At 42.2% G+C, this 25,688-nt stretch overlaps 1 protein-coding gene across 9 annotated transcripts in view; it reads left to right on the top strand.

The window, feature by feature from the left end:
• The window catches only part of herc1 (HECT and RLD domain containing E3 ubiquitin protein ligase family member 1), a 221,413-nt gene that overhangs the window by 36,933 nt on the left and 158,792 nt on the right, over positions 1 to 25,688 (top strand). For all 9 annotated transcript variants that reach the window (XM_069902884.1, XM_069902890.1, XM_069902891.1 and 6 more), the window contains exons 9-18: positions 2,313 to 2,457; positions 6,743 to 6,914; positions 7,010 to 7,144; positions 11,359 to 11,524; positions 14,644 to 14,769; positions 15,921 to 16,139; positions 21,742 to 21,894; positions 21,986 to 22,118; positions 24,901 to 25,092; positions 25,270 to 25,491. In XM_069902884.1, coding sequence (XP_069758985.1) covers positions 2,313 to 2,457; positions 6,743 to 6,914; positions 7,010 to 7,144; positions 11,359 to 11,524; positions 14,644 to 14,769; positions 15,921 to 16,139; positions 21,742 to 21,894; positions 21,986 to 22,118; positions 24,901 to 25,092; positions 25,270 to 25,491 — 1,663 coding nt within the window. The remainder of the gene's footprint in view (positions 1 to 2,312; positions 2,458 to 6,742; positions 6,915 to 7,009; positions 7,145 to 11,358; positions 11,525 to 14,643; positions 14,770 to 15,920; positions 16,140 to 21,741; positions 21,895 to 21,985; positions 22,119 to 24,900; positions 25,093 to 25,269; positions 25,492 to 25,688) is intronic.

Here is a 25,688-nt window from a genome sequence, read left to right on the forward strand (position 1 = left end):
TGGCCACCATTGCTTCAGTGGGCTGCAAATTCCACGGATTCACCACCCTCTGGGAAAAGCAGTTCCTCCTCATCTACTATCCTGGTCTCCCCACCAATGGAAACAGCTTACCTACCTCTATTTTACCTATGCCTTTCACAAATGTTTGTGTTTTTAAAAGATCCCCTCTCATTCTTTTAAACTCTAGCGAGTGCAATCCCAGGCGACTAGATCTCTTATAGGCTAACTCCCTCATTTCTGGAATCAGCCCTGATAACCTTTTTGTTGTTTGCAACTTATGCATAGTTACTTCTCTTCATGTAATATTCTCTGCTTGTTTTATTGCTATTTAATTTTCTAAATTGCTCTTACATTGTTTTTCTTAAAGTTTAGATTTTATTTACCTTCTCCTGCCTTCATTTTTTTTCCCCCCATTGCCACCGCCTTATTTGAATTTATTTAAACATACAGCATGCTAACAGGCCATTTCGGCCCATGAGTCCGTGCTGCCCAATTGACACACACCCCCGGTACGTTTTGAACGGTGGGAGGAAACCGGAGCCCCTGGAGAAACCCACACAGTCACGGGGAGAATGCGCAAACTCCTTACACACAGTGCAGGATTTGAACCCTGGTCCCAATTGCTGGCGCTGCGCTAACCGCTACACGCCAACTGCGCTGCCCCGTATTGTTTTATTTTCTGGTCAGTTTTTGGATTGATTTTTCATTCATCGTTACAAGTTTATTTGTGCCTTAAATTTTCGGTGTCAATTTATCCTTTCTGCTCTTAACTATCCTTAACTATTCAAAATTTCCTATAAAATGACCTGTTTTGTGGTCGTTTACTCTGATTTTCATTCGAGTCTCTGGCCTTTTGGAAGGGAAAGTCATGGAGTGACTTTGCCAGTGGTTTAGGTGGTTTTATTTTTGTGCATTCGCCTTGGCAGATTTGGGCTTTGTTGACAAGGCCAGCATTTGTTCCCAACCTCACTGTCCTTGAATTGAATAACCTGCTATGCCATTTTGGAAAGCACGAAGGAATCAATTATATTAGTGGGCTTGGAATTACATTGAAGGCTAAATCCCTGAGGTTTGCAAAACTTGGCTTAGTTGGAAGAGTGAGTCTGAAAAGGCCCAGAGAAGCCATGTTTCGATGATCAGTTCTAATGTGGAGGGAGAGGAAAGTCCACTGAGTTGTTTGAAGTACAGAAAGAATGTTGAGGCCCAACAGTTAGCATAGCAGTTAATGCAACACTATTGCAGCGCCAACAACCTGGTTTCTACTCCGACGCTGTCTTTAAGGAGTCTGTACATTTTCCCCTCGTCTACATGGGTTTCCTTCCACCCTCTAAAACATGCAGAGGTTGTAGGTTGGTGTATTTGGGAGGCATGGGTTCGTGGACCAGAAGGGCTTGTTACCTTGTTGTACGTCTAATTCAGTCTCTGCCTTGAGAGCAGATTTGGGACAGGAAGCTGAAAAAGAAATACTAAGAATTTGGGATTTTTTTTTATAGTCTGTGTGCAAGAATGTGCGTGAAGTTTAGGAATAGATGAAACTTTGTGAAAAATACATTTATTCTTGCAGAATCCCATTCATCAAATTCCTATGGTGCATTTGTCTGGTGTTCTGAAAGCATCGCTACAATCAATACATTGCAGTTCCTTCCCCAAAATAAAGCCTGTTTTGCTCTTGCGCAGAACTTAATCAATTTGGCATTTCCCTCTTCTGCGCTCCAGTGGTTGTTTCTCCCCATCGCGCTTAAAGGAATTGTGTTCTTTATCTTTTCTAACAGTGAATTTATTGTTAGCGTACCAAACGCCAGAAGTTTTTTTTCTAGTTTATTGAATTTCTAATGATGAGTACCTGAACAGATGGTCACCTCTTGTTTTCCATTTAATTTCCCCATTATCTTTTTGACGTGCTTACAGCCATAATTTATAAGGTAGGTAGCAACAAAGTAGGCATGAACATTCCTTTCTGCTCTGGAGCAAAGAAAACTCGAGCAATATAACAACATATTAAGCATCATCCTAATTTGTTTGTCAGATTTATGAGGGTGCTTATGGAGGCCCATCTTTTAATGCTTTGGACTCCGTGTTCCGGTTTTCCAGGACTACCAATAAGCGCAAATATTCCATGTCCCGGTTTTATACCCAAATAAGTACTTTAATTCTGTAAAGGTTTACCCGTGGATCCAGTCTGGAGTATATATGATGAAAGGCTGGACTCCAAAGGGCTGGTGTTATAGATAACTAGAAGATTTTGTACTGTAGGAAAATGTGTCTGAATTAATGTTGCCATGGTGTAATGTTTACCGTATTTGACCTTTTAGGTGTATGCTTGGGGCTGTGGGGCTTGTCTTGGATGTGGCTCTTCAGAGGCTACTGCTTTGAGACCTAAACTTGTTGAGGAATTGGCTACCACAAGAATAGTTGACCTCTCAATAGGCGATAGCCATTGTTTGGCTCTTTCACACGGTAAGAAGAAATTAATGATGAGATTTGTAAAACTTACTTCTGTTTCAATTTGTGGGAAGCTAGATGATGCCACAGTATCTCTGGAACTGTAGTCATTGTTTTGATTTTTGGATGACATAACGAGAACTTAAATTGTTGGGTACTCCCCGACATGCAACCTATGCGATGTACATATGACTGAGATTTTTTAAAAAAGAAAAATAATAATAATTTATACTAATTACGTTGTATTTGACACACTATAACTGGGATACAGGGCATGTAAGAGCCATAGTGTGCATACTTTTCTTGTTAGTTGGGGTCTGAAGCCTGGGCGTGGCCATCTTGATTCCTGTGCACATGCGTGAGTCTTCAGTTGGTGCATGCACAGTGGGTTCGCATATTGGAGTTTGGTTGGCTCATGCGAGTGTGTTAAGGGCGTGAATTCAATATCACTAGGGCGCTTAACTCCCGCGCATGCGCCAACCAAAGACTCGCACATGTGCACAGAAATCAACGTGGCCGCACCCAGCCTCTGGACCTCAGGACACCGACTAACAAGGTGAGCATGGACCAAAATGTGGAAAAATTTGTCAAGGTTGATCGACACATTCAGGAAGCTTTAAGTGGTTAACATCAAATCTACGGTTTAAAAAAGATTTGATTTAAAAAAAAATACTTTGCTTTAAGACTTCGGTACTCCACGTGCATGGACAAAATTCCGACTTGTCCATTTCAAGATATGACCGATTCTTCAGTCCAATTACAGTCGTAAGTTGGGGAGTACTTGTACAATTAAATCTGTTATCCAGAATTCAAGCAACCTGCAAAAAAAAAATGAGGAAAATAAATAAATAAATAGAAATTAATAAGAATAAATAAACATTTAAATAAATGTTTAAAATTATTAAAGTAAATGATCTCTAAAATAACACATAAACCTTTAGTGAAGATGGGAGCAAATATTCAGCCAGCGAGTGCCTTGGTTGTGCTTTGAATAAAGTTGTTGGAATAAAATGGCGTTGACCTGGTTGAAGAGCTGATTGATGCTACTTGCCATCTTAGTGTCCCTGCTTAATAAGTCTTTACTGGTATATTTTTAAATATATTTGTAAGGCTTTATCTATAAACTTGGGGGAGAGGGGGTTAATTATCTAAAATGCTATTGTTCGTCTTTTGGGTGGCTCCGTGGAGGAGGAGGAACCTGCAGATGCAGCGACGGTTAAATGTTTTCAAAGAATGTTTTGTTTATATATTCCAGCAAGTGAGGTTTTCTCAGTGTAAGTTTAGTATTTTCTGCCCTTTAAACTATTTATTCTAATGTAGGTGTGTTAGTTAGGCAGTGTAAGCAACCGAAAAACTACCAAACCACGTAGGTGCCAGATATCAGGGGTTTCACTGTTGTTGAAACCATCAGCCATCCTCTTCTGTGCTCCACAAAAGAAGTTTGTGTAACTTTTGTTTCACTTGGCTGAGAAACTGTGCTTCCCTCCAATATTATCAGAAGATTAGACTCAACTTTATTCTCATTGTGCCAAAGTACAATGCAAAGCCCAATGAAATACATTTGGCATCCAACCAGAAGTTTAAAAAAAAAATAGTGCTCTATGCACATAACTATGCTTGAATAGAGACAAGTGCCTTCAGCAAGCAAACAATTCTCACTCAGTACCACTTGGCGTTGGGATTTAAGGTTCAGCAAGGTCACAATCTCGGGGGAAAAAAGCTCTTCTTGACCGTGCTGGTTCGAGAGCAAAGGCTCCTGTAGCATCTACTGGATGGAAGGAGAGTAAAAAGTTGCTATTTACGGTGAAATGAATCCTTGATGGTTAAATTTTCTGAAGTGCCATATGAAAAATCTTCATCAAATGTTTCAATTCTCTGGTAAGCAGTCGGTAATTCAATTAAGGGGAAATGTAACCTAAACTTCCTGAAACATGCATGTGAGTTGCAGGTGTGAAATAGCAGCATGTGGGTTATTTAGAATTCAGTTTATCTCTGTAGGAACATCAAAGGAATTTGTATATCAAGTTTTAACAGATTATGATGAAAGGCTAATCAGTGAAGCTCCAGTTGGCCTGGACTTTGATGGCAAGTTCCGAATTCACACACAAATGTCAGCTGAGTACAGGAGACTGAACCCAAGGGAGGAACAGGAGGCTCCTGGAGTTCTCCTTCACAAGAGTGGGCAATCTGCTCATATCTTGCACAAGAGACCCAGCGCAAGACCCCCAAACTCTGAGAGATTTTAAGAAGAAAGTTGCACTTTTTAATTGCTGCAGTTTTAATTACAGGGATACCTTGTATAACATGGTTAATATGTTCCAGAGAAGTTCAGTGTTATGGAAACCACATTGTTCAAAACATAATTACAATGTACTTTAATGTAATATGTTCCAATCCTATAATTACAGTATTTATTCTTTTACCTAGAACTCTTGTGCAAATATGTGCATAAAATTTTTAAAGGGATATATAAAACTGAAAAATGATTAATCTAATCTTCTGTATTGGCAATAAGTGAACATTAGACAAATATTTTCTTTAAAAAAAAAATCACCCACATGAGACTTCCAAAAGTTAGATAAGAACCACTGCCAACCATTTTTTTTTGCACGCTCACTGTTCCCTAACTGACTGCGTGAGCAAATTCCAGGGATTCCTCTCGATACAAACTGGTGTTATTGTTTGGAAACTTGCTGGTCTGCCACATCAGAACCGAGACAAGAAAAAAATTTGCGTCAGTGTACGGTAGCGTGCTGCGGGGGACCCTGCAGGGAGCCTGATCACGGCGGGGGACAGTGCAGGGAGCCCGATCACGGCGGGGGACAGTGCAGGGAGCCCGATCACGGCGGGGGACAGTGCAGGGAGCCTGATCACGGCGGGGGACAGTGCAGGGAGCCCGATCACCGCGGGGGACAGTGCAGGGAGCCCGATCACCGCGGGGGACAGCAATAACTTTCAATGCAGCCACTTTACTCTATTTTACAGCTCCGCGCCTCTATTTCAAATATTTTAAACTGGAGTCTTGCAATTTATGAGGTGGTTTAAATAGAAACAGCAATGAAACTTTAACGTTGGAAATTTAAAACTGTGGGTCAGAAATTTCAAACTGCATTATATCAAAACTTGAGCAGTTCAAAACCGTGTTATTCAGGGTATTTAAATGACGACCAAGAATGAAGTGAGAGAAATAGGTCATTTGGACCACTGAGTCCGTGCTGAGCATCTTGCACCAATTTTACAAGACCCATTGTATTCTTTCCACATTACTATCAGCTTTCCCCCACCACTCACCCATACACTAATTGCAATTTTCAGTGACCAATTAACTTGCCAATCCGCATATTTTCGGAATGAAGGAGGAAACTGGAACATCCAAAGGAAGGGCATGTAGTCATAGGGAAAATGTACAAACTCCATGCAGTCAGATCACGAGATCAGGATTGAATCCTGGTCACTGGAGCTATGAAGCAATTTTCCAGTTACAAAACTATAATTTTGAATTATTAAGATTTAATAATTTTAAATTATTGCACATACAAAGGCTTGACTGATGAGGACCTTTCATCAGGTAAAGATTTACAGAGGTGGTTGACGGGAGGCATTTTTATCAGAGAATGATGCCTATCCACGTGACTCAGTAGCATCTTGTGAGGAGGCCCTGTTACTGCACAGTCCCTCAGTGCGTGGTTTCAAGAATCATGACCGGCAAGGATAATTTTCTGGATTTAGAAAAGGTCACTGCTCTATACTAACACCCTTTAATGGTGAACATGAGCAGTGGATTCCACTCACAAAATCAGGGCTACTCTTTCAATTTATTAAATAGCCAATTGTTGTCTGTGTCCCCAGTGTTTATTAGTGATATTGGGTTGATGAGAGAGAGATCATGTGGCAATTAATTACTTTCCAGTTTACAAATCAGTGATGTGGTATGTAGGTAGGTACAATATATCCTGTGGATCATTATTAAATCTTTCTCCACAAGGGGCACTTCCAAATATACTGCATTTGGATTGGACACTTTTTTGATCCAATTGCACTAAACTTGTTAACAGTTAATATCCACAAACCTATAAATGCTGGAGTAGAGAAATCTAGTGACTTACAAGCCTCTCAGTAGTTCATTCGTTCCTCAGTTTCAACTGACCAACCCCTAATTGAGAATACACATTTTTGTTTTTAGTTTTGCATTTTTATATTGATCAGATTTATGGCATTTTAGTAGGGAATGATGTGAAATATTTTAATGTTAATGTAGTTTAATTTTTCATGAAGTTGTGTTTTCTCATTTTATTTCCAGATAATGAGGTTTATGCTTGGGGTAACAATTCTATGGGACAATGTGGTCAGGGAAACTCGACTGGTCCAATCACCAAACCCAAAAAAGTGATCGCTTTGGATGGTGTTGCATGTCAGCAGATCTCTGCAGGAACTTCACATAGCCTAGCTTGGACAGCATTGCCAAGGGACAGGTTAGAATGATTTTATAAATTTGCTTCAAGAGTTCCTTCGGCTAATGCTTTGACTGATTTTTTAAAAAATCTCTGCTTTAATTTTGTTGTGACAGGCAAGTGGTTGCATGGCATAGACCTTACTGTGTAGATTTAGAAGAAAGCACTTTCTCCCACTTACGATCATTTCTCGAATGGTACTGTGATGGCATCAACAGTGAAGTTCCACCTCTCCCTTTCCCGTCATCCAGGTAGGATTGGTTGTCATAATGTCTGGTGTCAAATTGTTGGGAGATATTGGCAAGTTGACTGTTTTGGTTCTTGAATTCACCATAATTTTGGGATGAGTATGTTAATATTAGAGTCATCGAGTTGTACAGCAAGAAAACAGGCCCCTTTGCCCAACTTGTTCATACAGGCCAAATTGCCTACCTGAGTGTGTTAGGCCTGTATCCCTCTGAATCTTTTCCATCCATGTGCCTATCTAAATGCCTTTTAACCATTGTAACTGCCTCCTCTACCCATTTCCTTTGCCACCTTTTGATGTCTACCTCATCTTGTGGGGAGAAATTTGTTCTTCAGATCTATTTCTAAGACTGTGTCTCTTTAACATGTGTTGTAAGTGAGGAAACCAATTCGGTAGGTCTCCAAAGCAAGGACTCTGGACACAGTTTTGGTAGTAAAGGATTTTATTTGGGAAATGGCCAATGTGGGAAAATGGCCACACACACACATACACTTTAAAGTGATCGTGGGATAAGTCTGATCGGCAAAAAAACACGGATAATTAATAACGAACGTGGAAAAATTGCAGTGGGGATGAAAAACACACACAGACACCCCCACCTCAGTGCAAACTGAGTACATACAATAATTTTAAAAAACGATACCTGTGACTCAGTGCAGGCACGGCTCTATTCTACTAGGGACACTAACTAAACACACTCTCAATCCTATCAGACTGCACACATTACCAACAATTTCTCCAACACAGTTCCACGATTCTAGGCCTGGAGTGAAACAGGGTGATCCCAAGATGGCAAAGAGAAAGAATTGAGCCTTTTATAGTGCTGGGGGGGGGGAGGTCCAGTCCAGGTCGTTCACAGGGTACAATGGTTCAGTGCCAGCAAGGTTAAGCTGATAAAAAATGGCGAATGGCCCAAGGCCAAGTACAGAGGAATTTAAATTAGCTACTAGCAAGGTTTGCACTAATGGTTGGGGTGGTGCCAAACCTTGATTGGAAGGTGGCGTGTCTTCCAAGCAAGTAGTTGGCAGTGCTGTCCCATGACAACCACAGCCCTTCTCAATACACCTTATCTCGGTGCTAATTATTTTATAAACCTCTGAGGTCACCTTTCAGTCTCTTGCACTACAGGGAGTAAAGTCCCAGTCAATGAAGTTCAAGTTTATTATCATCTGACTGTACATGTACAACTAAATGAAGCAGTGTTTCTTGTACCACATGCACACACACAAACGCATAATACATTAGCATATAATTTTTAATATATGTATTTCTTCTTCTTTCTTTGGCTTGGCTTTGCGGACGAAGATTTATGGAGGGGTAATGACCACGTCAGCTGCAGGCTCGTTTGTGGCTGACAAGTCCGATGCGGGACAGGCAGACACAGTTGCAGGGGAAAATTGGTGGGTTGGGGTTGGGTGTTGGGTTTTCCTCCTTTGTCTTTTGTCAGTGAGATGGGCTCTGCGGTCTTCTTCAAAGGAGACTGAGGCGCCAAGACGCACGGTTTGAGGCGATATCAGCCCACTGGCGGTGATCAATGGGGCAGGCACTAAGAGATTTCTTTAGGCAGTCCTGTACCTCTTCTTTGGTGCACCTCTGTCTCGGTGGCCAGTGGAGAGCTCGCCATATAACACGATCTTGGGAAGGCGATGGTCCTCCATTCTGGAGACGTGACCTACCCAGCGCAGTTTGATCTTCAGCAGCGTGGATTCGATGCTGTCGGCCTCTGCCATCTCGAGTACTTCGATGTTGGGGATGAAGTCGCTCCAATGAATGTTGAGGATGGAGCGGAGACAATGCTGGTGGAAGCGTTCTAGGAGCCGTCGGTGATGCCGGTAGAGGACCCATGATTCGGAGCCGAACAGGAGTGTGGGTATGAAAACGGCTCTGTATGCGCTAATCTTTGTGAGGTTTTTCAGTTGGTTGTTTTTCCAGACTCTTTTGTGTAGTTTTCCAAAGGCGCTATTTGCCTTGGCGAGTCTGTTGTCTATACACTATATAAAACATGTACATATATAAACATATGTATATATTTTATATGTATAGTGTGTATACACACACACTATAAATATTTTGGAATAATTTATAAATGAAATGAGTAAGAGACTCAAGGTTACAGGATGCAGTTTGTCTATCTCGTAGCCTACGGGAAGAAGTTATTTCCCAGCCTGACCATCCTGATTTTGATATTCCTCCTTCCTTAGTAGGTCAGAGATCCTGTGTTTATAGATGGTAGGGATCCTCACTAATTCTTCGAGCCCCATTTAAGCAAAATTCTCAGTGATTGTCGTCAACAGAGGAAAAGGAGGCCTCCAACGATCTTCTCGGTTGCATTAACTTCCAATCTGATGTTTTGCAGCTACCATACCACACCAGAGAGGAGACTCTCAATTGTCTTTCTGCAAAAACATTGTGAAGATGAGGGCTGGTATCTGCCCCACCGCAACCTTCTTAGGATGTGTAGGAGCTTCTGTGCCTTCCTGAGTACTGAGGAGGTGATGAGGGTCCAGGATAGGCTGTATTTTATATGCACATTGAGGAACTTTGTGCTCTCCACCCTCTCTATGACGGGGAATCATTGATGTTAAATGATGTTGACCTTCTTTCTCCTGAAGTCCACATTTGTCTCCTTTGGCTGTATTTTATATGCACACTGAGGAACTTTGTGCTCTCCACCCTCTCTATGACGGGGAATCATTGATGTTAAATGATGTTGACCTTCTTTCTCCTGAAGTCCACATTTGTCTCCTTTGTCGTCCACATTAAGACTCAGGTTGCTGGTCTCACGCCATTTTAAGAGTTTCTTGACCTCCACTCTGTGAGCTGGCACATCAGTTGTGCCAGTGCTCAGTGCGTTGGGGCTTGAGATTTTGCTGCATATCAAGACTGACTGGGGTCTTTGAGTCAAGAATCCAATCCAGCCACTCCTATACTTAACTCTTTTGTCCAGGCAACATCCTTTGTGAATCTTTTTCTGCCTCCCTTCCTGCTTAATGACGCCCTTGCTATAGCTAGCCAGTCAAAACTGCGAACAGTACTTCAAATAAGGTCTGACCCTATCAGCTTGTATAATTGTAACTTGGATGTCCTAACTCTTGCACTCGATGCACTGACTAATGAAGGCAAGTGTGCAAAATCCCTTCTTCATCCCCTTGCCAACCTGTGTTGTACTTCTAACAGAATGTTAACTATCACACTGTCATATTATTGCATAGTCATGCATTTATTGAAGTGCTGGAAAGCAAATACATCTTTACACACTGTTGTGACTTTGAGAAATGCACTATGTAGGCTAAAACATCATTTAATAAACACGAAGTACAGAGATGTGTTCCTAACGTTAATCAGGCCATCAATTATTCCAAAATGTTGGTGCTTAGAGAAAGTTCATTGAAGTTGTGGTATGCCCTCTTCTTTTGTATTTCCGCAATGGAACTATTAGGTCTTGAGCAGAGTACATCGTGTTAAAACACAGATACCATATGTAGCTTTGTTATTTGTTACTTTAATGGATGAGGGGGTTGACATAGGAGGAGAGACGAAATTGCCTGGGATTATACTCACTCGAATTCAGAAGAGTGAGAGGAGACCTTATAAAAACACACAAAATTGTTTTCACTGGTAGCGAAACCAGAACGAGGGGACTCAGCTCAAGATTCAGGGGAGTAGATTTAAGACGGGGATGAGGAAAAACTCTTTTTCCCAGAGAGTAGAGAATCTGTGGAATTCTCTGTCCGGGAAGCAGTTGAGGCTACTTCATTAAACATATTTCCGGTTCAGTTCGATAGATTTCTATATCCATGGGGAAAAGGCAGGGAGGTAGAGCTGAGTCCAATGATCAGATCAGCCATGATCTTATTGAATAGCGGAGCAGGCTCGACGGGTCGGATGACCGACTCCTGCTCCTATTTCTTCTTAAATTAAGACATTAAAAAAACTGTACACTAAAATATCATTGAGGATTGCCAGTATGGTCTGTTTGAAATTATGTTTAAATATATTAGACTTTTTTTATATCCGTAAATGCACAAATTTACTTAAAAGAGCTGGAAGGTTCTCTGAATCCATTGGTCTGTTTCTCCACAGTTATGGAGTGAATTATGTCCAAGGCAAATTTTAATGGCTAATCCTAACTTTCTAGCTCTGCAAGTATTGTGTGTTTTTCATGAGAATTAAATGACTGCATCCGGAGTTTAAAATGAGTATTTTTTATTTCATTAGGGAGCATCACAGTTTTCTTAAGCTCTGTCTTAAACTCCTGTCCAACCATCTGGCACTGGCTCTAGCTGGTGGTGTGGCGACTAGTATCCTTGGGAGACAGGCTAGACCATTGCGAAACCTATTGTTCCGATTAATGGACTCCTCTGTGCCAGATGAAATTCAAGAGGTGAGTTGTTATAAGTATTCATTCTTGCTTGACTCTCTTATTACCTGATGGATTTAATTCCTTCAGTACATGCACTGTGGAAATGTTTTTGGATTTGGGCATGTCAGTGGCATTAGAAACTGATGGTGCGTCCAACTGAAGATATTCAAATGCTGGAGTCGAGTACAATGCACAAACATGCTGGAGAAACTCAGCAGATCACACAGTGTCTATAGGAAGTAAAAGATGACCAATGGTTTGGGCCTGGCCCCTTTGGCAGTTTAGCCCCCTTTTGCCTGATACTAAACACCCCCCCCCCATGCCCCCAAGAACTCTATTCCCTAGCTTCTTCTGACCCTGGATCCAACTCCTTCCATGTACAATAAAATCCCCATATTCCGGAACCTACAGGGATGCAAATTTTCCAATTGAATGAGACTCACTCTACCAATGCCTAATGTATTTGCATTAAGAATACACCATTTAAAAGACAATGTAAAGTAATGGGGGGGGGGGGGAAATCAGTATTATAGTCTTTTAATTATATGAAAATAATTTTTAATCAGGTAATTCCCGTAACTTACAAAATTTAAATTTGAACCCCGATCACTGGTGCTCACAGCGTTGGGCTAGCTGCCACGCGAACCGTGCTGCCTTCATAATTAAACCCCGCCCCCCCCCCCCCCCAAAAATTTACGGATAAACCCTTACTAATGTACTTATTACTAATAAAGATATCGACTCTTACTAGGCAGGGATAGGGAGACACTTGGGGAGAGTCACCCAGTGGTGAGGGGTATCAACTGGCTCTTCGCATTCCGGTCAGGCCCTCGGTGCACCTTCTCCACGTTAACAACTTTACTCACCTCTACATCAGTGTCCTGCTCAGACCCTCGGCGCACCTTCCTTTAAATTGGAACCCCATTCGTGAGCACTGTAGCAGCGTTCCGCCGTCATAATGAACCCCCTCCCCCAAGTTTACAAATAAAGCCTTTCTGATGTATCTAATAATTTAATAATAAAGACTTTTACCAGGCAGGGATAGGGAGACACTTTGAGGGAGTTGCCCCAGCAGCAGCCGGCTATTCATCCTGGGCGCCATCATTTTATTCAAACACAGGTTTATTGAAACTTTATTCCAACATCTGCAGGTGGATCAGGACTGGGGCACTCCGCTGGCTGAATGTTTGCTCCCAAGGGGTTGTGTGCTGTCTCGGAGAACATTTACAATTTTAAACTTTTATTTAAACTTTATTTTTTCTTATTTATTTCTTAAAATTTTTTTTATTTCCTCAATTTATTTTTTTCCCGCCCTGCTTGTTTGAATTTCTGTTTGATTGAGTGCTGGATAACAGGGATTTTACTGTAATTATACTAAAACCCGTATTATTCGGAATTCAAGCAACCGGCAAAAAAATTGCGGAAAATAATTGGTTTAAAAAAATTACACAAGTTTAAAATTGGCGCGTGTTGCCATTAGTTCCACTAATCATGCAACATGCAATCTCAAGCAACTAGAACCAGAGGTTTTCCTGTATAATTCCTTCACATTTCCTTCTTTCCAATGCTGAAATGTCTGTCCTCAGAAAGGTGTCATCTTTATACTTGTTTTGACACGCATCTGGTCTCAAAAGACCGTTCAAGAAAAGTGGCATTCTAAAGGCCTCACCTGCATCTCACATGTTGCTGGTCTTGCCCCACCTCCCCTGAGGCAGAACAAGGATAGAGTTCCATGAGTCCTTGCTTTCCACCCTACACATTTGACACTCCAACTTCATTGCGATTCCACCACCAACCACATCTTCCCTTCGTACCCCTTTCAGCTTTTCTCAGGAATCCTTCTCTCTGAGACTCCCTGGTCTATCCTTCCCTCTCTACCCATTCTTCTACTCCCCACTGCGGCAGCAGAAGGTACAAAACTTGTCCCTGTATCTCCCTTCCTCTTTCAGCCCCTCAACTCCTACCACTCTCCAACCATGGCCTTAAACCTATCTTCCAGGGGATGCAGGGTTTCACATGCTCTTGGTCTATTGGATCATCTGTATTCAGTGCACTCAGTGTGATCACATTCGTGAGACCAAACGCAGATTGGGCAGTCAGTTTGCTGAGCATTTGTCTGTGGTCCAAGGTGGAGCTCCTGGTTGCCAGCATGTGAATACCCCTCCTCTTTCCCCAAAGGCTTGATGTCTTTGGCCTCACCCATTGTCAGGATTAGGCTAAATGTAAATGAGGAACAACATGTATTCCTCCTGGGTAACCTCAAACCCAATGGCTTTAAATTTAAATCTAGACACACAGCACAATAACAGGTCCTTTTGGCCCACGAGCCCGTGCCGCCCAAACACACCCAATTAACCTACAAACCCTGGTACATTTTTGAACAGTGGGTGGAAACTAGAGCACCTGGAGGAAGCCCACGCAGGTCACGGGGAGAACATACAAACTCCTTGCAGACGGTGTGGGATTCAGGACCATATCACTGGTGCTGTAACCACTACAGCATGAACATTGAATTTTCCTGGTTTAGATATAATCCCCACTCTCATATGGTTCCACTATTTCTATCTCTCCTTTACCTGCTCCTGTTACCACCAAACATGCCCTTCCCAACTTTATGCTTGATATTTCCCCTTCCTTTAGTCTCATTAAAAGGTCCTGAACTGAAATGTTGACTGACCACTTCTCTCCATGGATGCTACCTGATCTGTTGAGTCCTATCGCTTGTTTTTCTTCACTGTCGATCCAGCATCTGCAGTTCTGGCTTCTCAAGGATAGTGCCATTGTGGGCTGCATAATCAGAATGCAATATTGTACCCCATTTTGAGCTCTTATTCTTTATGTCCTTGTCACTGGTAGCCTGAGGGTTCTCTATATTCATGACCACAGTAAATGTCATCAAAAAGCATTGTTTCTGGGAGTGACAAACTTCTTGCGCTCAATGTTTTCTAGATCTGAGGAAGAACCGTAAATCAACTGTATCCTTTCCAGAACTTGGACACAGGGCTATTTCAGGATTAGTTTCCAGGATAATTGTGTATTTTTTTTTTAAAGTTCTTACTTTTGTAAGAGTTAAAGATACTAATAGTATAACTCGTTCCAAGTCAAGAAAATAAAACTCTTTTTTGCTCGTGCTGTTTTAGGCTGTTATAGAGACCCTGTCCGTGGGTGCTACAATGTTACTTCCACCTCTGCGAGAAAGAATGGAGCTGCTGCATTCACTGCTTCCGCAGGGTCCTGATCGATGGGAGAGCTTGACAAAAGGACAGGTAACAATTTTATTATCATTTAAAGTGGAATATACATGACACATTTCAAGTTTTGCCCGCCCCAAGGCAAAGAGTCACCATGAGCCTTACCCGGCTCCCCCTACCAATAGGAGAGAGAGAAGCACAAGAGTCCCTTCAGAGACTGAGTGCGCCCTCGCAGCCGCACAGACCCCTGTTCAAACCATCGGCAGCCAGATCCGAACCTCCGATACAATCAGGAAGCCTTCAGCACCCCTGACCTTCAGGCTTTGTGTTAACTGACCAGGTGTTGCATCGTTTCAGAAGCAAGGTTGCTGCTGCCCCGAGCTGGGTTTGAGATGCAGTCGGGAAATGAAGGTACTGGTCAGGGTGCTGAAGCTCGATTGGGCCTTTGCTGGGTTAGAGGATGTTGGAGCCTTGCCTTTTGGAAGACTAGAGAATTGGTGGGAGAAAGTGAGTTGGATCCGGGGCATCTTATTTAACGTTTTGAGGAATAGGAAACTGGAATGGGGGCATTGTGTCAGAATGGGTTCTGGGTCAGGACCAGGACTTGCAGAATGAGGTCAGTTTGGCATTGAAGCATGGGCTATGGTGGTCCACATTTCCCTCTGAAAAGCACCTAATTCAAAGGCAAAAGCAACTGGTCTAGAATGGCCGATCGATTTTCCTGAATGCTGTGAGGAAATCTAGAAATAGTTGTTACTGAGACTCACTCTGATTCTTCAGTTGCTTGTCATTTTAATAAAAACTAGCCCGAAGCCATTGAATTTTGGCATTCAAGTACGCTTTGGTTAACAGTCAAGTCCAATGACTTTATTTCCCCTTTCATTTCATTAAGAAATTTTTACAAGAAACAACCCATTGAAAATGGGCACAGTTGAATTCCTTATTTATTTAAATATCCAGCCGTCCTTGAAGTGCCGCGCCAATATTTTGAACGTATTTGAATTCATGACATTTGCAGGGAGTCTTCTCGCATGTTTTATTTTTGCATTTGGCAGTACCTGTAATTGACCATGCTGTTAAATATTTCTGGCCACTGTCTTCAGCAGAAAAAGATGTTATGCTCCTAATTAATACTTGTGGCTGTTTCGGCACATTTGGCTGTGTTCAAATGTGCGTCCATGGTGTCTGGATCTAATATTAGTTGTTTTTTTTTGTTGTTGCTTCAGAGGATGCAGTTGGACATTATTCTCACCAGTTTACAGGACCACACTCATGTGGCCTCTTTGCTGGGCTACAGCTCTCCTCCGGACGCTGAAGCCTCCTCCACAGGACAAAGCTACGGTAGCTTCCCCGACTCCTTGTTTGGCTCCCAGGCCAATCACCCTGATACTCATCTGGCAGAAATCTTGATGAAAACATTGCTGAGGAATTTGGGATTCTACACTGTAAGCAACTTTCTGTTCAATAATATATGACATTTTCATTCTAATGTGTTAGTTTATTTTGTGCAGGAAAAGTTTAACCCGAAATGTTTTGCCAATGTGAGGATCGAGAGAAAGTCAAACAGGAAAGTCTGTAGATCCTGTCATTGCAGTGCACAAAAGCGCTGGAGAAATTCAGCAGGTCACGCAACGTAAATCGGAAGCAAAGGTATTTGTAACCAATGATTTGGGCCTGAACCTCTCATCAGAAAACAGGCAGGCTTACAAATTTTTTTTTTTAAAGTGGGGGGAAGAAGGGGCAAGGGGAGGAGCTCAGGCCAAAGGGTGGGAGGACAGAAGAAAAACAATGATGGGGGAGAGGGTTGGGGAGCTGGAGGAAAGGAGATAGAGAGAGAGAGATGGGGGAAGGGGTAATGAAAACTGGAGGTCGATGTGAATGTTATCTGGTTGAAGAGTTCCCAAGCAGAATACTGTATTAGTATGTTGTTCCTCCAGTTTGTGGGTTCGGTTTGGCAGTGCATGACGTTGGTGTGGGAACAAGGTTGAAATGGAGGTCTCTGTTATACAGTGGACAGAGCGAAAGTATTCAATGAAGCGATTTCCCGGCCTCTCTGGTGTAGAGGAGGCTACAATGTGAACCCCTGCAGGTTCACAAGTGAAGGTGAAGGAGTGTTTGGGGCCATGAATGGTTGTGAGGGTGGGAGGTGTGGGCGCAAGTGTAGCATCTCCTACGGTCATAGGAGTGGGTACTGAGGGGGCGTTGAGTGGACGAATGAGTTACTGAAGGAGAGGTGTCCCCCCCCCCAGAAAGGTGGGCAGGGAAAGATGTGGTGGGTTAAGGTTGTAGGTGGTGAAAGGCTATTTTCTGGAGAGTTTTTGTGTGGAAGGGAGCCTTCTTCAGCCCTCTTGTTTCCTTCCCTCAAGCTCTCCATCCCTTCTCTCCTTTCTCTGCAGCCCTTCCTCTGTTACTTCTCTTCTGCCCTCCAACCTATGACTTCTTACCTGTTAGCCTGTACTTCTCCCCCTGCCCTTTCCTCTTTTCTTCCTGCCCCCAACCTTTTTTATTCAGACGCCTGCCTGCTTTTTGCTCATGCCTTGGCAAATGGCTCGGGCCCGAAACATTGGGTATTCTTTAATTCAGCAGTTGCGTGACCTGCTGAGTTTGTCCAGCACTGTTGTGTATTGCATTATTTTATTTTTGTGGGGGTTGGAAAATTCTGCCCAGTGGAAGAATATATGGACAGAGTGCTTTCAGCCACTTTGAGCAGTTGTAGGACAAGCGCCAGTACAAAGAATCCATTATTTGAGACATGGTACTGTTAACAGCCCAGAGGACCTCAAAACCCAGCAACAATAGATATGCACCAATGCAAAGGGTTACTTAAACAAAAGTTGCTTTTAATTATCTTTGCACATGAAAATAGAATCAAACTTTAACTTATCTCGATTGACTCACTTAACCCCCTTCTAATGCTAAGTGCACGTGTGTGTAATGTGTGTGTTAATTCAGGAAAGTGGTTCACAGTCCAATCTCACTGGTTGCAGGCAATTCTTGTACTGTGCAATGAAGTTAACTTTAATAAAGTTCACCGGGGTTTGGTGCTTAACAGGTAAATGGTTCCCACTCAGGAGGGTTCTGATTGGTTTTTGGAGAGAGAGTTTTCTCATTCCGGGGCAGCCACTCCAGTGTCTTGCTGATGAAACCTGCCGCCTTTCAGGGTTCTCCAGATGATTACCTTTCTTTCAGATCACCACAGAGTTCCTTTCTGTTTCTCCTATTCCAAGGAAAACACCAGATAGCCAGTCCTCTCCTTTGACCAGGCCGTCTTCCAAAGCTTGCCAGCTTGTCCCTCTGGAGCCAAAGTCTCTGTCTCTCTCCTCTTTCTCTCTCTCTCTCTCTCTCTCTCTCTCTCTCTCTCTCTCTCTCTCTCTCTCTCTCTCTCTCTCACTCCCTCCCACTCTGAGAGCAAAGCTGTTCTGCTCCTTCCTGCAAAGATCACGTGCTCTTCCACACAGCAACCTGTTGCGACCTTGTTGCCTTTTGCAAATAGCAGTCCATCATTGAATTCTCTGAGCACTCTACAAAACTCTTGCAAAAATTCTGTTTTCAAGTGTTTGTGTGTGACCTGCTCTAACAAACCTTTCCCAATTTATCTCCCAAACACCTCTCTACTCTCTGCCACAGTAGCAATGAAGTTAGAAAGCCATGATAATAGATGTAGTCAGCGTACTTTAAAGAAGATTGTGTGTATCAAAGCTGAAAGATTTTCGAGGAGGGAATTAGGCTGATCAATGGATATAGGATATTTGCATCTGTAAAAGCATCCAGCAAAGTTCAATGCAAGAAGTTGTGGAGCAAGGTTGAGCTAATGGTATTGAAAATATTAATTTGCCATGAACTGAAGGTCAAATTAAAGTGAAAGAAAATGGTTTGTTGATATAAGCATGTCATTACTGGAAGGCTGTTGGTTGCTGTAGAGATGGTTCCTTGGCTTATTCAGATTCTATATCAATGACCTGACTGAGGGGACTCAAAGTTGCTGCCCGTGCAAAGCTTGATAAAGGAGGCAGGGTAAGGGGAGGTAAAATCAGGAGTCGGTGCGTCTTCTGGGGCAGAGATTGAGAGATCCAGAAAAAGTATCAAAGATAGGCATTTGAAGTAAAAACCTGCAATTCAGCGTGGTAAAGATGCATAACCAACATTTCGGGCTTGAGCCCTTCAAATAGGAGTTTATTCTGATGTGCAGTAAAAAGCCTCGTATCTGGCAACTCTGGGGATTGGTAGATGCCAGATGAGTGAATTTTCCAGATACTTGAGATTGGCGAACTAATGGCGAGACGTGCCAAGTTTAAACTTCCATATTTTTTGCTTATTTATTTTCTGTGTTTTTGCTTGAGGTTGCCGGTTGCTTGAATTCCAGATAACAGGAGTTTTGCTGTACATAAGGTATAATAGGAAAAAAAATACATTATGATTATATATGCATCTCGTATTATTGTCCAGGAGAATTTAAGGGCAGAGTGAAAGTTGGTAGGATGATGAAATTGTTGAGTTTCACATGAATGCAGGAAGAGGCGTGGATGCTGCAGCAATAAATATTTGGGGAGGGCTGTTCGAATAGGTTTGGAACAAAAACTGTTCCACGTAGCCAAGAGGAAAAGGCAGACTTGGCGAGGACCCATTTCATGGCACCACTTTGATCTGTGGAAAGTTGGAGGGATCAAAAGTGAAGTCATTGAATGTGCAATGAGAACTTCTGTCAAGCAGATTGGATTGTTAATGTAGGGAAGTTCATTGGTTCCATGTTTAAGAAACAGAAAGCCCCAAGACCTCCTTGATGCTGGATGGATGTATAGAAACTGGAAACGATTAATTAGTTGGGACAAGGGAATTGGATAGAAACGGTGGAGGACATGAGAGGTGTCCTGAATGAAAGTGCAAAGGGAGAGAGGGGGTGGAGTCTAGTCAGAAGAAATGAGTTCTGTGCAGGGAGTGGGGTGGGGGGGGGGGGGTGAAGCAGACAAGCAATGGGCTTAACAGGGCAGTCCTGTTTATGGAACTTGGGTCAGAGATGGGGTCGGAGCCCTGACAGTTTGGAAGCTGTAGATGGAAGATTTAATGATGTGAGATCTGCAATTCTCATATATAACAAAGGTCACTCTCTTAATTCCCTCCTTACTTCCTCTCTTCCCTTTCTTTCCCTTATTAATTCTTATCTATACTCTATATATTTTCCTTTAAATACGGAAACACTCATGTACACACACACACACACACACACACATATATATATATATACACACACACATACATATAGTTCGTGGTCATTTTTGCTCTCGTTACATGTCTTCATCTCTCTGTCTGTTTTGTAGTTGTTCTGCAAATTTTCGTACTTCCTCCAGATCCGAGAATAGTCTGTTTTGCTGTCCTGGAATAACTATTTTAAGTACCGCTGGGTACTTTAGCATAAATTTATATCCTTTTTTCCATAGGATCGCTTTTGCTGTATTAAACTCCTTTCTCTTCTTCAGGAGTTCAAAACTTATGTCTGGATAGAAAAAAATTTTTTGACCTTTGTATTCCAGTGGCTTTTTGTCTTCTCTTATTTTCTTCATTGCTTTCTCCAATATATTTTCTCTTGTTGTATATCTTAGGAATTTTACTAAAATGGATCTTGGTTTTTGTTGTGGCTGTGGTTTAGGGGCTAATGTTCTATGTGCCCTTTCTATTTCCAATTCTTCCTGTAATCCTTGTCTTCCTAGGACCCTGGGGATTCAGTATTTTATAAATTCTCCCATATTCTTGCCTTCTTCATCTTCCTTAAGGCCCACTATCTTTATATTATTTCTTCTATTATAATTTTCCATTATATCTATCTTGTGTCTCTTTAACTTTTTTATTAGATTCTTCTAATTTCTTTTTTAAGTCCTCTACTTCCATTTCTACGGCTGTTTCTCGTTCTTCCACCTTGTCCACTCTTTTTCCTATATCTGACATGACCATCTCTAATCTATTCATTTTTTCTTCTGTACTTTTAATTCTTCTTTTTATTTCACTAAATTCTTGTGATTGCCATTCTTTTACTGATTCCATATATTCTTTTAAAAAAAATATATCCATTGTCTTGCCTTTCCCTTCTTCTTCTTCCATTTCTCTGTGTTCTTCTTCTTCTTCCTCTGGGTTGGTCATCTGTTGTTTCCTTGATTTCTTTTTACTCTCTTCTTTCTTGTTCTCGTTGTTTTCTATGTTCTCTTCTTGCTGCTGTGCTGTGGCTGTCATTCTCAGCTGTGGAGATCGACTCCTCAGCTGGTCCCCCCTCCCGTCAGTGTTTTTTTTGTCATGCGCAGTTGCGCACTTTTGCTTGGCTCTGCGAGCCATTTTTGTAGTCCCGAGCTCGGGACTTCAACAGACCTTAGGGAGCGGGCTTCTCTCTCCACAGCGAGCCTCCTCGGACAGGTAAGGCCTTCACCTTCTTCTTCCGACGTCCTTTCTTCTTCTCTTTTTCCCGTTGCTTTCGACTTTTCTTTCTTCGCTGCCATTTTCTTCCCACCTTTACTTTCACTTTATTTTAATTTTTATGTTTGTGCCTTTGTGTTTTCTGTGTTTTTTTTTTAACTTTTTCGGAGAGGGCTGGAGTTCCCCGACCGGCCACTACTCCATCACGTGACTCCTCCAGATCGGCAATTCTCCAGGAGATGGTGGCCTGGTATTTATTGGGGGTCTGGAAATACCAGAAAGTGGGTGTCTGGCTTCTGAAAGATCAGTGCAGTAGATCACAATGCAATCCCCTTGTCTGCTGGTTGGACGATGAGCTTGAGATCGGTCTGCATTGAGTCGAGTGCTGCACATCTCGGAGGAAATGATGTCGACGTGTTAATGGGAGTGAAGCAGTCGATGTTACAGATACAGGGTACTGGCAAAGGAGATCACCATGCCTTTGGAGGAAGGGGGGGGGGTCGCATCCCGTTGTTTTTGTTTCCTGCTAACGTCAAGTCTGCTCCGCCATTCTGATCTCTTCCATCTCTCTCTCTCAAGTCTGCGTTAATTGGCTGCATTTGTTATGTTAAATTTAATCACTGTTGCTTTGTGTTCCCTCTATAAAAGGATCAGGCTTTTGGAGAACTTGAAAAAAATAGTGACAAGCAAATTCTGGGAACTTCATCAGCTGAAAACAGCCAACCAGCTCACTTGCACGAGCTGTTGTGCTCTCTGCAGAAGCAACTTCTGGCATATTGCCACACAAATAGTGTCAATGAGGTAAATGTGGATTGTACAAGGCAAGCTGAATCAGAAATGTACATTTAAGATTGAATTTCTTTGGATTTAAAAGTTTACCTTTATTTTTTAGAGCTCTGGCAGTGTAGCATTATTACACAAACACCTTCAGCTCCTGCTGCCTCATGCATCTGACATTTACTCCCGTTGCGCAACCTTGCTGAAAGAAAGCTCCTGGAATGGAAGTGTCAGGGGCAAGCTTCAAGGTACGAATGACTTGCTTGCTTAGACTTCACCTCTGAATTTTCTCCAAGAATAAATCCCTCCCTTTTTGGTCTATCAATAATATTTTCATAACCACATTTTTTTTAAAGCCTTGCGTTATGAATTTAATTGACTTAATTAGTACTACAGTTATTAGCAAATTTGCATTGGTAGATTTTCTAAACTACTCTCACAGACTTATAATTCACAAAATTTTAATTGTTAAACATTATTGTAATAAATTTTCCAGTGAATAGGAAGAGAGGAGAACATGAAAGTCTGCAGACACCGTAGCTGGAGAAACTCAGCTGATCAAACAGTGTATTTTATGTAACAAAGATAAAGATACATAACCAACGAATAGAAAAGGAGCATCACAGGGTGGCGCAGTTATCACAGTCCTCTCATAGTGCCAGCGACCTGGGTTCAAATCTGTAAAGAATTTGTATGTTCTCCCCATGACGTGCTTGGGTTTGCTCCGGTTTTCTCCAAAACGTGGGGCTGGAAGGTGAATTGATGCAATTGACAGTATAGGTTTCATGGGCCAGAATGGCCCTCTACCCTGCTATATTGTTAAAATTTAAAAAAATATATAAATCACTTGATTCAAGTGCTGTAACATCTGGATTTCCAAATTGTTGGATAATGGATTATTGGAATTTCACTGTCAATATTTAAATAGTCTATGCTCGCATATTTGTAAATTGAGATTATTTCTGGATTAACATGAATACACATGATATTGTTTGCTTTTAAGTTCTATTTAAAAATAATTCCTTGCCTGTTAGTTTAAGAACGTAAGAAATAGGAGCAGGAGCTGGCCAGCTGATTATGTTCAAAAGAGAGTTAGATAAGACTCTAGTGGGCAAAGGAGTTAAGGGTTATGGGGATAAGGCTGGAAAGGGGTAATGATGGTAGTGATCAGCCATGATCTGTAAAATGGCGGTGCTGGCTCGACGGGCCGAAGGGCCTACTCCAGCTCCTATTGTCTATTGTCTATTCAGCCCATCAAGTTGTTCTGTCATTCATTGATATTATGGGCTCGTCTCCACCTACCTATATCCCTTAATCTGTAAAACTCTATCCAATCTTGCCTTGAATATATTTACCGAGGGGGAAAAAAGTTAACATTTATAGGTGGCATTGACAGTACTCTTCAGACAAGGGATTAAAATGTAATTTCAGCTGGATTAGTGAGTTGATCGAGTTGGGGTATCCATATTGAAGCAGATAAATAATTTTTGAAGAAGTCTTGAGAAGGATGCGGGAGGATACGTATCACCAGGTGGTGGGACTCTTTCCCTTGACCTGATCACGTCCTGCTTCCTTTCAGATTCAAAAGAACGTTTGGTTGTGTCTCGTAGTAAATGACCATTTCCTCTGATAAAACCGCGTTTTAATGTAAAGCTGAAACATGCAATCTGGCCCATGAAAGCTAATCCGGGCTTTTTCAGCTGCTGCTGTTCCTATAGTTAGTGCAATGCTATCACAGTGTCACCACCCCGAGTTCAAACCCGGTGCTGTCTGTATGGAGTTTATACTCACGACTGCATGGGTTTCCTCCGGGTGCTCCGTTTTCCTCCCACCTTCAAAGCATGCAGGTTAATTGGGCAAGGGCCACTGTGTGCATGTATGTTCCGTTAGACTTTGATATCAGGAATTGTACTTAAACTTCCTGAATACAAGCTTCCTATTATTGTCAATATTTTCTGGAGAGATTGCAAAGGTTAACAGATATAGATTCTGTTGGCATTGTCAAAAGAAGGGTTGTCTGCAATAAGTTGTGCCCATGGATCAGTGCATCTATAATGACGGGTACTTGAGTAGAACCTTTTTGATGATGAGGTACTTTTGAAGACAGTAATGCACCATCTGATCCAAGTGATTTTCTTCTAGTGAAATCAGATTCCTTCCACTGGGACCTGTTGCTGCTGTACCAAATCCCTTCCTCTCCACACAGGCACTCACCAGACTGAGTCGAAATCAAGGTTCTTTATTACCGGATTGTAACACTTACAACTATCAGTGTTAGTTGGAGAAGGTGCATTCTCCCGATATCAGCAAGTGGTGTTTTTTTATACCTCAGGACTTTGGCTTGGCTTCGTGGACGAAGATTTATGGAGGGGGTAAATGTCAGGACACATACTTAGTAAATTATCATACCATTACACTGTCCAATGAATAAGCTGTTGCTACCCTTCACTGTTAGTCTGCTGCTCATCAGCTTGTTAGTGCCAAGCTTATCTTGAGTGTACAAGGTCACATCTGCATTCTGTTACTCCTTAGTACTGGGTGACTCCTTCTCCGGTCCCATCTCATGATGTTTTTACCTTACAATACAGGCACTGAATTCTGGTGGCTCAGCCAGAAAATCGTCTTACAAAATGTGATAAGCATGTTGCGGTTAGCGCGATGCCGTTGCAGCGCCAGCAACCCGAGTTCGAATCCGATTTTTTCTGCAAGGAGTTTATACGTTAACCCCCGTGGGTTCTCCGGTTACCTCCCACCTTGCAAAACATACAGCGCTTGCACGTTAATCGGGGTATTTGGGCAGTCGGAAGTGCCTGCTATTGTGCTGTATGTCTAAAAAAAGTTAAACTGATGTGATAAAGGAAACAGTAATGTGGTTTGTCCAGTGATTGAAAATGTCCTATTCTGCATACTGTTGGTTGAATATGGCTCATGTTACTGTTTTAATGTAGAAGTTAGATTTGGAATCTTAACTCTTTGCACAATACATTCATAAATTTGTCAAATACCCACACAGAATAATTTTCCTTCCAGGAGTCCTGTATGGATCCGCAGCTGGGAGCATGCTCTGTCAGATCATTAATTCTCTTCTGTTGCTGCCTGTGTCTGTGGCACGGCCTTTGCTAAGTCACCTTCTGGATTTACTGCCATCCTTGGACCGTTTAAACCGGCTATTACCAGCAGCAGCCATTTTAGAGGAGCAGGAACTGCAATGGCCACTGCATGGTAAGATGCGCGCTCCTGCACTCGGTTCATCTGTAATCTGGTAACTTTCTAATTTTGCATTATTCGGGATTAATTCGGCGTTTGAGGGGCATCATCAACCTTGAGAAGGAAAAACTGAGGGAAGGAAATTTGCAGTTATCTCCTGTGCCGTTGTAGTAACTATTCCATCTGTGTTAGGTACTCCTGAGTGTGTTAACCCTGAGGATTTGGCTATTTCTCACCCTGCTCACTCCTGGGTCTGGCTTGTCGATCTGGAGAGAACAGTCGCACTACTTGTGGGCCGATGCCTTGGGGGGATGTTGCAGGGTCCACCAACGTCACCAGAGGAGCAAGACACAGCTCACTGGTTAAAAACGCCTCTCTTCAGTAATGGATTGGAGATGGATCACTCCCAGCTAGGTGAAACTAATTTCCTCAAATTCCAAACATTTACTGATTGATTTCCGATGTATGATGAAATGCAGTTTTTCCTCCCTTTACCGAAAAAGCCATTTTAGTTGTGTAAAGTGCACTCATTGTGCTTTTCTGTAGTGTCAGCTTGCAGACTGCAATATCAAAATAAATCTGCCATGACAGTACTGTTCTGTGCATAATGT

Source organism: Narcine bancroftii, chromosome 11 (assembly GCF_036971445.1).
Source record: "Narcine bancroftii isolate sNarBan1 chromosome 11, sNarBan1.hap1, whole genome shotgun sequence".
NCBI lineage: Eukaryota > Metazoa > Chordata > Chondrichthyes > Torpediniformes > Narcinidae > Narcine > Narcine bancroftii.